General features: G+C 39.7%; 1 protein-coding gene and 1 long non-coding RNA gene across 2 annotated transcripts; one reads left to right on the top strand and one right to left on the bottom strand.

Annotated features, from left to right (window-relative positions):
• The first annotated feature begins 431 nt into the window (after nt 1-431).
• LOC124275646 lies at nt 432-1,483 on the top strand. Its single transcript, XR_006898327.1, has 3 exons — nt 432-465; nt 607-853; nt 1,379-1,483. It is a non-coding gene; the product is annotated as an uncharacterized LOC124275646 (long non-coding RNA).
• Nucleotides 1,484-3,833: 2,350 nt separating this feature from the next.
• Nucleotides 3,834-16,010, bottom strand: LOC124275642 (transmembrane anterior posterior transformation protein 1 homolog). The gene is made up of 11 exons (XM_046711246.1): nt 15,819-16,010; nt 14,953-15,083; nt 14,080-14,204; nt 12,884-13,046; nt 12,019-12,154; nt 10,488-10,585; nt 8,683-8,833; nt 7,973-8,082; nt 7,208-7,267; nt 6,501-6,646; nt 3,834-5,199 (listed from the first exon to the last, which is right to left on the bottom strand). The coding sequence occupies exons 1-11, from the start codon at nt 15,892-15,894 to the stop codon at nt 4,995-4,997; spliced, it is 1,401 nt and encodes a 466-aa protein (XP_046567202.1). The 5' UTR covers nt 15,895-16,010; the 3' UTR covers nt 3,834-4,994.
• Nucleotides 16,011-16,466: the final 456 nt, after the last annotated feature.

Here is a 16,466-nt window from a genome sequence, read left to right as displayed (position 1 = left end):
AACAGTCACTGTCAATTACAAACACTGAGAGTGTTGACTATCATTTACAAACACTGACACAGTCAGCTGTCATTTAAAACACTTTCACTTTCAACTGTCATTTACAAACACTATCAACTGTCATTTACAAACACTATCAAATGTCATTTAAAAACACAGACACTGTCAACTGTCATTTACTTACACTGCGAATGTGAAACAAAATGTGCAGACACTGACACAGTCAACAGCAATACCAGACACTCTCAGCAACATACATGTATACTGACTTTGACACTGTCGACAGCAATACCAGATGCTCAAGGCAACATATACAGACACTGTTTACAGCAATATCAGAAGCTCTCAGCAGACTATACAGACACTGACACTATAGGCAATATCAGAAGCTCTCAGCAAAATATAGACACTGACAGTTTGAGTCAATACCTGACACTCTCAGCAAACTATACAGACACTGACACTGTCTACAGCGATGCCAGTTCCTCTAAGCCAAATATACAAACAATGAAACTACTAGGCAATATCAGACTCTCTCAGCAAACTATACAGACACTGGCAGTTTGAGTCAATACCAGACTCTCTCAGCAAACTACCGGTATACAGACACTGACAGTTTGAGTCAATACCAGACACTCTCAGCAAACTATACAGACACTGACAGTTTGAGTCAATACCAGACACTCTCAGCAAACTATACAGACACTGACACTATAGGCAATATCAGAAGCTCTCAGCAAACTATACAGACACTGACACTATAGGCAATATCAGATACTCTCAGCAAACTATAGACACTGACAGTTTGAGACAATACCAGACACTCTCAGCAAAATATACAGACACTGACACTGTCTACAGCGATGCCAGTTCCTCTAAGCCAAATATACAAACACTGACACTACTATGCAATATCAGACACTCTCAGCAAAATATACAGACAGACAGTTTGAGTCAATACCTGACACTCTCAGCAAACTATACAGACACTGACAGTTTGAGTCAATACCAGACACTCGCAGCAAACTATACAGACACTGGCAGTTTGAGTCAATACCAGACTCTCTCAGCAAACTATAGAGCAGGGTATGAAACTCCCAAAAATTTCAGCCAGACCACAGGGCTAGTTAGTTGTAAAACTTGCCAGCCCTGACCAAAACTTACCTGCCCACGAACAATACTAATTTACTTGTTTACTCTATTTTTATGAGTGAATTAATAATGATTTATTATCCAGAAGTATGATAAATATCTTCATATACATGTCTAAATTTTAACCCGACCGTCGGGCAGGTGGATTTGAGAATCTGGCAGTCCGTGCTGAAAATAACCTGTCCCGGGCAGTCGGGCAAGCGGGTATTTCGAACGCGGTATACAGACACTCACAGTTTGAGTCAATATCAGACACTCTCAGCAAAATATACGGACACTGACACTACTAGGCAATACCAGACACTCTCAGCAAAATATACAGACACTGTCAACAGCAACATACACACTGTCACATGTCAGTGACTTACAAACTATAAATAGCTTGTTGCCAGGACTTCCAGGGAATCAGTTTCTGCAGTGCAATCAACTGCAGAATAAAATTATTGTGCACTACAACCAACCTACAGAGTAACCAGATCTTACTAAAGTGCACTTTTTGACAAAATATATTTTTTAAGGCATATTCAATTTCCTATACACTCTATGACAAAAAAAGTTACATTACAGTGGTGTATACGATACACTATGGGTATTCATTATACTGAAATTAGTTACTAAATTCAATTTCAAAACCCTCACCTATCTATCAGTCACTGCTATTAGAACTAGACTGACTGACTGACTGAGTTTAGTTTTACGCCGCTTTTAGCAATATTCAAGCAATATCACGGCGGGGGGGGGGGGGACACCAGAAGTGGGCTTCACACATTGTGCCCATTTTGGGAATCAAACCCAGGTTTTCGGCGTGACGAGCCAACGCTTTAACCACTAGGCTAACCCACCGCCCTATTAGAACATGAACACCCATTGTAACAGTGTATGAAATAAGCCCAAAATCCAGCCAGACATCAGGACTGGTAACTTCAAAATGTTACCAGCCCAAAATGGATTTAACCAGACCAAATATGGTGAATTTACTCAGATGTATGGACCATTTAAAATGTTTACCAGACCATCGGGCTGGCAAGCTGTAAATTTAGACCGTCTGTCAGAAAACTAGACCGTCTCGGTCGGTCGGACGGGCCTTATTTCATACACTGATTGTAACATTCTCTCCAATAGGAGTCAGACATTGGATACATATATCATGGCTTTGTGAGCTTTGTGCCACTTTTAGTACTACTGCAAAATTAATGCTTTGAGCACTGTATATACGTGCTTGGTGGGTCCAGGAGATGCAAGCGGTGCTCAAGGAACATGTTAACCACACACTCGTTCCAGACGCTTCATGACCTGGGTGTTTCTGGTACATGGCAACCCTGTTTCAAAAATCTTATATCTTTCTCTGCAATGTACATATAAAACCCTGCAACAACCAAACTGACTTGCCTTCAAGGCTACCCAATACAATTATTGATGCTGTAGATGCATCCAGGGGACTAGTGGAGATTCATCGGAACTTATACCCTGGAGATTATCGAGAATGTACTGAGACAAGTGGTTAGTATTACTCATTAAGCCTATGTTAATGCTGCTTCGAACTGTAATTTCAGTTACATCATGGCATGTTAGTTTGATGTGGGGAAAAGGGACCAGGCCATACATTTTTTCCATTTCGGTGAAAAAATATCAGCATTGCTATGTTGCTGACAAACCTAGCAAGATAATTATGGAGATTTAGGGAATCAAGCCCACACTTGTAGGTTTTAAGTGCATTATTTACCACATTCTACTTACTGCAATATCTACACCTAGGCTGGAAATGAACATCAGATGGTGGAAAGTGTCTCTCATTAAATTCAAAATAAACCATAATAAGGGCAGACAACTGAGAAATCCAAATGTCATTGGACAATTTAAGGGACTATGACAGTCCTGGCTGTTGGTGTATAAAACAACTTTAGCGCTATGATTGTCATATGTCTACGTTAAGGTATGGAAGCTGCAATCACCTTAGCACTAAGACTGCTTTGAACAACAGCACCCCAACACCTGTCATCATGGCAACCCACAAGATACTATGCTGAAGCTTTAACATTCACTCAGACACAGTGCACTTCCTCGGAGTCAACCAGTCCGACCTATTTCCCTCGAAGCCAAACCCCAGACACACCACGTAACCATCTTTTAATGTCTTTTGGTATGACAACGTCAAGGGATGAAATCCCCAACCTTCTGCACTCCTGGCAGACTAATGTTTTCATAAAAGATCAATACACCGGACTACCCCATAAAAACTCTCATTACCTTAGACAACAGAACCAAATACAAAAACACATCAATTTTTGGAAAAAAAGCCTATAAATAAAAAAACATACTTCATATGATCATAATTCTGAATATAAGACAAGCATTCTGTGAATGTTTGGAGCACCCTAATATAAAACTGGAGGAATAATAAATACAACAAAAAATTGTTTTCTTAATCAGGCCAGACCAATTATATTTCTTGTTTTACGGATTTTTGTCCTCCGAAAACCTAAAGGCAGGAGGGAAAAAATGTATAAATAAAATAAATAATCAAAGTAATATTCCTTCTATATACTAAAATTATTATACTTCTGGTAAGTTATCAAGTGTATATGGGGCAAGAACCAAAAAAGTAATTTTCTTGTAATTTTACATTTTTGGCCAATAAAAACATTAGCATTTTATTTCTTGAGGGGGAAAATTATTAAATGTTTTTCTTATTCCTGAAAAAATATGACAGGCGGATCCAGTAAAACAAGAAATAAAATTGACGTGGCCTCATATTCATGAGTAATGAATATCTGATCATGCTGATAGTCGCCATCATTATATCCACGTGACCCGCTCTTAATGGTAATGACACAAATGATAAGATGATGAGTATAAATATTTAGTAATGACTGTCATGTCAAAAATAGATGTTGAAAATAAGTCGGTCCCACCTGAGATAGCTCTGGACCCTATATCATGATGATTGTGTGTATTGTAGACAATATTCATCTTTTTCGCCTCTTATTAAAAAACAAAAACATTCTGGCAAATTATATGGCAAGGATATTTCAATACTTAATCATCGTCTTTTGAAAATGTTTGATGTGGAACTTTTCTGATTACTATGGTAACATTCAAAATCTCTATTACTATGGTAACATCAAATACAAACAGACATGTAACTCAAACAGCGCTTTCACAAACATGTACCGTTAAACATACATAAACAAATCAAACAGTATAAGTCTAATTTATGCTTTTGGCATCAGTTCTGAATATACTTCAAGAATATTTAAGAAACCAGCTGTACTGAGAGTCATAGGAGCAAGGCTCACAAATCCTTTGAAATGTTCAAACAATATTTTCCATATAAAACAACAAGTGCTAATGCCTGTGCCCCGATGACCATGATTATTGATTCTTCTTTTCCTCCTCGTTGTAATCTACAGGTGACGACATGTCATCTTTGTCCACATGACATTCAGCGTCACCGTTCCTCTCAACAGCAACATCAGACTCTGGTTCATTGGGAGATGTTTTATCATCAAACACAGCCTCGTGATTATCACTTTGGATCTCTTCCTCAGCCTCTGCTAACACTTCTACATTATCATCATCTTTTTCTTCATCAATAACAATTTCTTCCTCTTTTTCATCCGAACTTCCCAAATCTCTATTTTTAACAAACAATGAACTGTCACTACTACACTGTCTCAATGTCACATGATTATTAGGAGACGATAATGTCCAATCAGATTCATTGTTACAATCAGTATATAAGCCATCATTTGGTTCTGGCAAATCAGATGGCTTGACACAGTCTACAGATTCTGAGGATGAAAACATATCATTAGCCACAGTGGTGGCAGCAGGGGAGGTAACTATGTCAGGTTCTGGTGAAGGTGAACTGTCTGGCGTGGGGCTACTCTCGAACCCTTATTGTACTGTCTCTCCTTATTAGGGATTTTCTGAGAATCTACTTCTTGTGACTTTCCTGGTTTCTTTAATTTTGTTTTCTGCTGAGATAACAACCTTGATCCATGTCCCAGCAGCACTATGCTTGTGAAGACTTTTAATGTCAACAAACTGAAAAACATAATGAGATATTCTTTTACATGCATGCTTTGTTTAGAGGCCTGGTGAAAGTTTTACATCAGTAGTGCTCCAAGTTTGTAGCTGGTACTACTTGAGACAAAAATATTTACTACATCTACATCTATCAGTTCTATTTAGATCCAGTTAGTAGCAAAAACTGAAGCATTGAGAATGAGTAGATGAGTATGCTTTTGGCAATATTCCAGCAGTATTACGGCAGGGGACACCAGAAAAGGGCTTCACACATTGTACTCATGTGGGGAATCGAACAAGGGTCTTCGGCATGACGAGCGAACGCTTTAACCACTAGGCTACCCCACTGCCCCAAAGCATTAAGAACTAGTACAAAAATAGCACTTGGATTCTGTGAGTCCAGTATGGCTAACATCACTGGTTTTCACTTGTCCTCCGCACAATTGAGTAGTCTCAGGCCAGGGGACTAGTGTGATTTCCCAAGGTTTCACTTTAACATCATATCACTATCATACTCATAATCAGTATAATCATGTATTTTGACTGACAATTGCATATTGTGACCATGTGACTGAACTATTAGTTGGTTGTCACAACAAGTACAGTGGGTTTACAAGGCACCTACTCTCAGCTTGGGGAGTGAATAACTACATATCACACCATGGAAAGCAATATCACAGCTTCGTCAATGTGTTTTTCAAAACAAATCGAGTGTGCTACTGTCCATACTGTCAGGTAATACTGGCGCACAAATGGCTTGATCACAAAATATATCTTATCTCTATTTTAGGTTTAAGGGAAGCATAGGGGAAGAGCACAGAATAGTTTCCTCAGATGTTTCGCTGCCTTGCTGGGGTCTAGGGTCTAGGCTCCAGGGTCTGAGGTCTTGTCCATTCAACCATTCATCTGCAAGCCTGCTTATTTCCTGCTTATTTGAACATCAAGGCCCAAAATAAATAGTCATAATATTGTGTGCTGCCTTAATGGTAGTGTCAAACAAATATTGGGTATAGTACCAAGATTCTGTACCACACAAGGGACTGGGGATCTCCTGTGATCAGGTGGAAATGGAAAGAGACTGTATTTGTTAGTTTCTTGTTTAATGCCACCCTCAGCAATATATTCCAGCTATATAACAGCAACTTGTGAGCAATCATGTCCTGAGCTATGATCCATATCGTCTGGTTATTGTAGGCAACCAAGTCACCAAACCTGACTACAAAATCCCTTTCTTCCCCTCTTACTACCAGAACAAGCCGGCTGGGTCAATTCTAATCCCAAATCCCCATGGACTGACAGATTGTAGACCAAACTACTACCAGAAGTAGAAGATGACGAGCGTCAGTATGCCAAATGCTCCAGTCATCCTCAGAGACTTTGAGCAGATCTTGTACAGGAGGCAGGCCAGTGGGAGGGGTGTGAAACCCATACGACGTGAGACTTGGTCCGAATGGTCTGTGAAAGCCTGGGAAACAAAGTGTTGTAGAGATGCTTTCAGTTTAACATACAGCTAATTTGTCAAACAAGAGGTCCATTTGGTCCTGCTTAAAGAAAAACAATTATTTTGAAGACACTTAAAAGAGAAGCTAAAATTGTTTCTCGGTCATTTTGTACAGAGGTTGCAGCCAGTGACAATGATTTTGTTCAAATTCCGATATGTCTTTCATTTTCTGCCTTTATGCTTTCAGATTAATAACTGACACCAAAAGTTCAAGGATCTTGAATCCTGTATAATTGTCAAAATTATGTTTTTTGATTGTTTGTTTAACACTGCACTCAGCAACATCCCAACAATATGGCAGCGTTCTGTGAATGATCAAGTCTGGACAAGACAATCCAGTGGTCAACAGCATGAGCATCAATGTACACAGTTGGGAACCGATGCCATGTGTCAACCAAGTCAGCGAGCCTGACCACCTGACCCCGTTAGTCGCCTCTTACGACAAGCATGGGTTACTGATGACCAATACACGTTAACAATCTTCACAGATGTAAAAATAATGCACCCCTGTCTCTGAATACTTACATGTTTCTGTCTGCTGGTCACCATATCCTGCACCAAATTGATTGTAAACTCTTTGTAAGCCTGGAATACAACGGTAGATGTTAAAAAATGTCAAATTAGGAGGCATCAATAATTATAGAAAAAGGGAATTTATTTTATCATATTATTGTGGGTAGCATACCACATACTGTTGAGATAATTCCACTACTGAGATAATTACATTATCTCAATATTGTAGGAACAAACTGATATGGTCGCTTCCTAGAGACATTAGTGTTACTGTGCAGTGTTGTGTTTTAATAAAGGTGCTGGAAAAGTTATTGCACATATGAGTATACTGACAAATATATGGATAATAACTTCTTTTATTTTGTGAGCTTGATGTTTCAGTACAGATTCTTGTACTGTTGTCTAGGATATCGTTATATGAGAAGATACACATTACTAAACTGTTCATGCTCGCTAATTATTCTTATAATCATCTGTATCCGTGAAGAACTGGTCTTCTGCAACCCATGCTTGTCGTAAGAGGCGACTAACAGGGATTAGGTGGTCAGGCTCGCTGTCTTGGTTGACATGTCATCATATCCCAATTGCGTAGACCAATGCTCATGCTGTTGATCATTGGATTGCCTAGTCCATACTTGATTATTTACAGACCGCCGCCATATAGCTGGACTATTGCTGAGTGTGGCATAAAACTAAACTCACTCACTCTCTCACTATAATCATCTGTATCTGTTGAATCCAATGAAAGACTTAATACACTGTGAGAATACCACTAACATCAGAGGAGATCTCATTGAACTTGGTGATGAATGCGTGCTTGACCCAGTCCACAACAAACTCAGCCAGGAGGACAAGGACAACGTCTGGCAGAATTACCACCAGGTGATCTGTGAAATATCATGTTACCATGGTTACAAGGATTGTGCTTAAATGGAATAAACTGTACCTTGAAGGGTTTGAACGGAAGAATGAATCAAATGGCTTGTTAACACATATGAAGGTCCCCTGATTCAAATAATCTGGCGGAGAGCGGAAGGTCGCGGGTTCGATCCCCGACCGCGTCATACCAAGAGACGTTAAAATATGGTACTTGTTGGTCCCTGCCTGGCGCTCGGCATTAATGGGTACAACATGGACTGGTAAGCTCGGAGTCAGTATAATGTGTCTGAGTGGGGTATTCATGCTTCACTGCAGCATGGTATCTCAGTGGGCTAGCACTATAAAAAACCAGCTTCAGTCTGGGCTAGCACAAGCAGCCGCACATACACATACACACGCATGCATGTCGTCATATGAGCGAAATATTCTCAAGCACGACGTTAAACCCAATTTCACCTCACCTCACCTCAAATAATCTGGCAGGAAACATAACAGACCCCCGGCACTCCCCTTTATCACTTACACATCCTTGATAACATTCTGATGGACAGTTTGCATGTATATTCACATTTACATTATGATATTCGGAGAGATACGAAAAATCTCACCAGGATTCCAGGCAAATTCAGCCATGTTTCTGATGAAGACGATCCCCAGCAGTATACAGTAATGGAACCTCTCCTTCACATCGCTGCAGGAGATCTGGAACAGGTTGTTCTTGTCCACACGCTTGAATAGGCTGCCCTTGATCTCCACAAACTGTAGACACACACATATACACTCGCGTAACCTTCATTCGTGGATATAAGGGAAGTGCGGTGAAATTCATATTTTAAATGCATGATTTCATTTTGTATCGCACTGATTATTTTATTCATTGATTCAGCAAATTGAAAATGCCTAATATTCCACGCGTGAATGAAGCGTTTGTTTACGGAAACCATTCGCAATCATCACCCATTCATGTGCCCACAAAATGTGACGTCATCTTGTTTCGTGGATTACGTAGTCGGATACTTTATACCACTATGTACGACATCCAACTGCAGTAAGTATTGACACCAAGGAAAACAGACAACAAGAAGTGAGAAGGTTGGAGCTAACGGTATCTTTTTTACTTGACATTTTGTAAACTTGTATACATTGACAGATATGACATGAAAGAATCTAGATATCTAACACGTTATTCTGCTGGCAGCAGTCTTGATCTCTTTAAGGGGAATAATCCACAAACTGTAATAGACATGATAGAGGGCCTCTTTCTCATTTCAGTACCCCCTAAGCGTAATAGAAGGTCCCTATTTAGGACAATAACCCCAAAACTGTACAAAAGAGGACCTCTTTTCCATTTCAATAACCTATAAGCTGTATAGAGGGCCTATTTTTCATGCTATAACCCAAAGGCTGTAATAAAGGGCCTCTTTTTCATGACAATAATCCAAAGGCTGTAATACAGGGCCTCTTTTTCATTTCAAGAACCTGTAAGCTGTAACAGAGGGCCTTTTTTTCAAAACAATAACCCAAAGGCTGTAATAAAGGGCCTCTTTTTCATGACAATAACCCAAAGGCTGTAATACAGGGTCTCTTTTTCATCTTAAGAACCTGTAAGCTGTAACAGAGGGCCTTTTTTACAAAACAATAACCCAAAGGCTGTAATAGAGGGTCTCTTTTTCATCTTAAGAACCTGTAAGCTGTAATAGAGGGCCTTTTTTTCAAAACAATAACCCAAAGGCTGTAATAAAGGGCCTCTTTTTCATTTCAAGAACCGCCTCCGTGGTGTAGTGGTTAGAGCGTCCGCCCGGAGAGCGGAAGGTCGCGGGTTCGATCCCCGGCCGCGTCATACCAAAAGACGTTAAAATATGGTACTTGTTGGTCCCTGCCTGGCGCTCAGCATTAATGGGTACAACAAGGATTTATCGCCTCAGAGTCAGTATAATGTGTCTGAGTGGGGTATTCATGCTTCACTGCGGCATGGTATCTCAGTGGGCTAGCACTATGAAACCAGCTTCAGTCTGGGCTACTACAAGCAGCCGCACATACACATACACACATATGCACGGTCATATGAGCGAAATATTCTCAAGCACGACGTTAAACCCGATTTCACCTCACCTCATTTCAAGAACCTGTAAGCTGTACTAGAGGCCATTTTTCAAAACAATAACCCAAAGGCTATAATAGAAGGCCTCTTTTTTCATTACAACCCACAGACTGTAACAGAGAACCACTTTTTCATGAAACAGCATACAGAGTGCCTCTTTCTGATGTAATCTTTCAACTGGGGGCCAAGCTTCATGAAAACAACACAGACTGTGAGAAAGGGGCCCAATCTTTATGAGAACAACACAGGTGACTGTCTATTTGGTGAAATGAAGATGATGATGCCACTTAGGTTAAGGGCATTCCCACTTACATTGTTTGACATCATGATGGTGAGCAGCGCCTTGTTGTGGGAGTTGAAGGCAACATTGAGGACCGTGGCCTGGGACAGGATCAACATGGTGTGCATCACTGAAGCTCAGTTAAGAGTAAATAACTGTCTTATTATGTTTGTGAGTGAGTTAGTTTCAATTTCCACTTTGAACAATATTCCCGTTACATCTAGGCCTGTAAGCTGGATGTAAGACTGACTGACTGACTGACTTTGGTTTTACGCCGCTTTTAGCAATATTCCAGCAATATCACGGCGGGGGACACCGTACCCATGTGGGGATTCGAAACCCGGGTCTTCGGGTCTTCGTTGGACGAGCCAACACTTTGAACACTAGACAACCCCACCGCCTCTGGATGTAAGAAAAACACCCACAGTGATCATTGTCTTAAAGAGTTTAAACTTCTAGGTGAAACCATAAGCATGATTATGGCACTGACGAACCAAGAAACATAAATTTGCTCACCTGGGATTCAAACCCATGACCCCAGTTTCCCTGCACTCCTAAGGGAGGCAACTCTGCAAAATGAATTCCGGTGCCTCAGTTAATTGTGACATCTGTGACTCCTCTTACTGCATAGTTGACTCCATGCCACAAAACATGTGTAGTGTTAAAACTGTTATGAGTGAGTGAGTGAGTAAGTGACTTGGGTTTTATGCCACTTTATTACAGCAATATCATGGCAGGGGACACCAGAAATGGCCTTCACACAATGTACCCATGTGAAAAACCGAACCCGAGCCTTCGGTGTGACGAGTGAGCGCTTTAACCACTAGGCTACCCCACAGCCCCGTAGTGTAAGACTGTTAAAATACATCAGTCAAAGAGCATGATAAATGCTTTGTGAAACGGAGGCCAGGTGTTGTGTGGTGAATGCTTTTTGTTGGGACTACCTCTCTACCTGTGACACTCTGGTTTTCAGTGAGTGAGTTTAGTTTTACACCATTTTGAGCAATATTCTAGCAATATCACAGCAGGGTAACCAGAAAAGAGCTTCACATATTGTACCCATGTGGGGAATCGAACCCAGGTCTTCGGCATGACTGGCAAATGCTTAAACCACTAGGCTACCCCACCACCCTCTAGTTTTCAGACTAACACCAAGTTAATTAGTAAGGAAATACATCACATCTAGCATATGTATTGTTTTCTGGTCAATGTCATCAACTGAAAACGTTTGAATTTACACTTGTGGGGAAACCTGGGTCAGAGGTTAATTGTACCTGAAGACAGGATCCCTTTAATTTCCCCAATATGATATCATTATTCAGGCTAGTATACAGCTTCTGTTATAGATAAACTGCTGTACATCTAATCCATTCGGTTACCTCTTATGACCAGCTGAAATAACAGGGGATATATTTAAGCCTGGGCCTAGATTTTCGAAGCTCTCTTAGTGCTAAGATAGTCGTAAGTTAATGTTAATGCATGGCACTTATGACTATCTTACCGCTAAGAGAGCATTGAAAATCTGGGCCCAGGATTTCAACAATCTGCAGTGATCAAGGATACAGACATAGACAATAGCGAGGAGGAGATGAGGCACCACTCCCACATGTTCTCGCTTCTTTCCCCGGGGCTCTGTGGCTGTCCAAAACAAAGCATCAAGAATATCCTGACCAAATCCCGAGAACAGTCGGTCACAGACCTGAAATGACAATACATAAACAGAATAAATCCACATTTCAACCTGAACACGTGGAAAGTACCACTTGTACATTTATAATATCTAACCATGACAAATATGGAGCACTGAGCTCTTAAATGATGTTGATTAACTATAGTAATCATAAAGAATCGGTTGGTCCCTAAATTCTTTTGAGTAGTACAGAATAATGGTAACCATTATCTCAATGGTTTAGTGGTTTAGTTTGGGCAGTTTCTTCAGGTGATGGCCCAAAAAGCACACTGTTGATGCATTGTGAAGACAGTGTTGTCAGGTTAATTGTGAATGCTGCTTTAACCATTAGCCACCACCCCTCTTATGCCAAGAAATAGCCCAGCTATATCACAGCTGATTGTAAATCTCAAGTAAGCTAACTAGTTGTTTACACAATGATCAAAGATCCATGAAGGTGATATAACCACAGCATCACACACAGAAGGTGTGCGATATAACCAGCATACCATGATTTGAAATACTGATGAACACATACCACAATAAGTTTGGAAAATGTATATTGTGTTTTTTTAAATCACACAAATTTTCCTCTTATTGGCAGTTCACATAATTGAAATGTCAAAGGGAAATTATCAAAATAAGAAATTAGGAACTTGATTATTGTGATAAATAAAGCAATTACCAATTAGTCCTGTATGTGCATGACACAGCAAGAAACTACTAATACAAACATAAATGTGGTATAAAAGCTCTCACATCCAACATATTGTAGAACACATAGAGTTTGATAACGGACTGCCCTCGCACAAGGTGATACATCATGGATGTGTCGATGTAGTTGATGACGAAGATGCACACAAGGAGAATGATGCCCTTCAAGAGATCACAGATATGTGCTGACTCCAGGTAGCGCTTTGATCTGTGACAATTGAGATGACTTTCAGTACATTTCCATCATTGTTATAACTTACCATGATTTTAACCGATAACTAGAGTTCATTATACTCTCATAGCAAATTTAAACCAGAAATACATGTTCAGATGTAACACACAGTTAATAATATGGTTAGTAGACAAAAAAATAAATAATGCAAAAAAAATATGACAGAGAAGTTTGGGTTCTATCCACCATAACTAAGTGAGGTGAGGTGAGGTGAAATTGGGTTTTACATCGTGCTTGAGAATATTTCGCTCATATGACGACGTGCATGCGTGTGTATGTGTATGTGCGGCTGCTTGTACTAGCCCAGACTGAAGCTGGTTTTATAGTGCTAGCCCACTGAGATACCAGGCCGCAGTGAAGCATGAATACCCCACTCAGACACATTATTCTGACTCCGAGCCGACCAGTCCTTGTTGTACCCATTAATGCCGAGCGCTAGGCAGGGACCAACAAGTACCATATTTTAACGACTTTTGGTATGATGCGGTCGGGGATCGAACCCGCGACCTTCCGCTCTCCGGGCGGCCGCTCTAACCACTACACCACGGAGGCGGTCACCATAATTAACTACTGAAACTAAAACACTATCAACATGATCAAGGATAGATAGCTATCATTACAGTCAAACACTGTTGTGTTGAACCTGTGGTTGTCCAGAAATAAAAAAGCTTGGTCCTCATGTATTCGTTATTTAGTCATCATTCTGAGGTTGTGTCGAATCTTGGTTTACTCAAAATATTTACGTTGGTTACAGTGGTTACCTCAACTTTGACATAATAATGTTTGAACTTTGACTGTACTATGTTAGTGTTTGTTTCATGCATGATACACTGTAAGTTATTCTCTTATCATCACAACAATGCATGCTGGTTAATTCAGCAAGAGTCTCCTGTGTGAGATGTCCATGTCTGTAACCATGGTAACAGACTGCTGATAGGATACCACAAGATGGCATGAATTATGAAGAACATCAGTTGACATCTTCTTTTGAACCAGTAATAGAACTCACCCTGCTGTGAAGATACCACAAGGGTGTGTGAAGAGACGTAGCAAGGCCATGAGGATTCTCAGAGGCAGGAATGTGAAGATGAAGAGGAATGCGTCCAGGCATTGGAAGAACCCATACATGCAAAACTAAAAAGTATCATAGTTATGTTCATACATGCACAAGATACCAGGGATCGGGAAAGGCTGGGGCCATTTTGAACATTAGAATAAAAAATGTCCAAATTAAAATTTCGAAGTTTTCTATTGATACAAGGGCAGTGGCCCATTCTTAATTCAGAAAATGGCTAATAATCCTGAAAATGGCCCACTGTCCAAGTTCTCTATCCCAATCCCTGAGATACAACTTCATTGAGTGATATTTTAGAACATGGGAAGTACAGCATTGACAAACTTTATGGATTATAACTTCTTATTTTTCGTGGGTGCAATATTTCGATACTAGTTCATGTACCTGCTTGACAATGTCGCACTCACAAAATAAGAAACGTCGCACTCATGAAATAGAAGAAGTTGTTATTCATAAAGTTTGTCAATATTGCACCAAGATCAGAAAACACAGACCACATCAAATAGAAAAAACATTAACATGGCATAAAAGTACCATTAACCCATGTCTGCAATTATGATAAATACCTTTAAGTGGAAACATATGCACAACATACATCACTGATTCATATATCTATCACCAGTGCATGTCAGGATGATATCAATCAGATATGGCATTCATGACCTTCTTCGGTGCATACACTTTTTACGATCAGGATCAGATTGTTGAAATTATTCATGTTTATCAAAATGTTAATAAGGTATGACTCCAATTAATCTTCTCATGTATAACATGACAGTGTATGTGCAACTCGATTCCCAGTAATACCTTTTCCAGTTCTCTTGGAGTTTTCATGAATGTGTAGACTCTTTCTCTACGTTCTGTATACTTGGACTCATCACGTTCCAGTAGATAGCCTCTCGTCAACTCAGATGTAACATATTTTAATACAGAAATACCTGCAGATTGAATAAATCCATTAGACAGGTACAGTAATAATAGTGCTATGAATACATAGCAGCATGTGTCACACAATCAATAAGTAATAAATATCACGATCATGTAAACTGATTTAGGTGACATTATATTCTGAAACAGATATGGAGGACCTACACCATCAGTTATCTTCACTCTCTAAGCATTGACGCACGCTTTTCAAACATAATATGTAAATTAGAAAATCCCAAAAGTAAGATAAACATGGTAAACATCATACCAATACCATGCATACAATCTACAATGGGTAAGAGTTCCGCCCGTAACCCCCGCTTGAAATGTATTCTAATTATTTGATTTTTTCAAGGGGTTAGGCTTTATGTTTAGGGTTTAGATTCAGCATTATGTTAGGTTTAGGGTTAGGGTTAGGATAGGCTTTCTATAAAACCATCTTTCTTACTATACATCTTAGGCATAGAATGATAATAAAACGAGGTTTACGGGCGGAAATCTTTCCCTACACTGTTAGCTGTGATTACTATGGCCATGATTACCATGATATAGTAACACTAGATCTATTCTGATTTAATTCATCAGTGGGTGAAGCGTTTACACTATTGCACATTTTGTAATTGTTATGCATTTTGCTGTGTTTCTAGAGCGATTAGATGCCAGACCGAAAAATGTGAGTCTGTGTGCACAAACATTAAAAACCCATCCAAAGATCCGTACAAGAAACAACGCTGAAGTAAATTTACCTGCAGGTTGAGGTGAGTGCCTCTCAAATTCTTCTTGTTCACCACCGGGGAGCGTGTTTTTGTCTTCTTCTGTCATGTTTCAGTCGTCCTTATGTAATTAAGGAGAAAATGCCTTCACCCGGACATTTGTTATGGTAAAAAAATCAATTAAATATCAAGTTTTCATTTCGTCCACATAGAGCGGAAGTTTAACATTTTATTACTTCGGTATAGAAGAGCTCTTTCCGGTGACCAGAAACATGGGAGTAACCTCCCTGGAACAAGATGCCATTGAAACAAAGCGCACATAAAATAGCTTTCTGTAGAATGTTATGTATTATAGTGTTATGAAATATGTTGTTCCTAAAACGTCAATGCGCAAAGATTGTGCACAGAGCTGAAATTCTAGGCTCGAACGAACCTATTTGAGGTGAGAGTTGTGTGAAAGATGTCTCTTACGTGTCGATTTCCAATTTGAAAATAATTACAATCATAACAATGCCGACCAGTAATTCCGCAACTAACGTCTCTTATTTTTTGTGGTTTACGTGACTCAACATGCTGGTATGCATCATATTTACCTAGAAATATAAGTTTTATTGACGACTAAAAGATTCTAACGTTGCATTATGCCATACGGTTGACCTAACCGGCGTTCTGACGACATCG

Source organism: Haliotis rubra, unplaced genomic scaffold (genome assembly GCF_003918875.1).
Source record: "Haliotis rubra isolate DU_JTF1 unplaced genomic scaffold, ASM391887v1 Scf200, whole genome shotgun sequence".
Taxonomy (NCBI): Eukaryota; Metazoa; Mollusca; class Gastropoda; order Lepetellida; family Haliotidae; genus Haliotis; species Haliotis rubra.
Note: the sequence above shows the minus strand (reverse complement) of the source record. Positions and strands in the feature narration are given on the sequence as shown.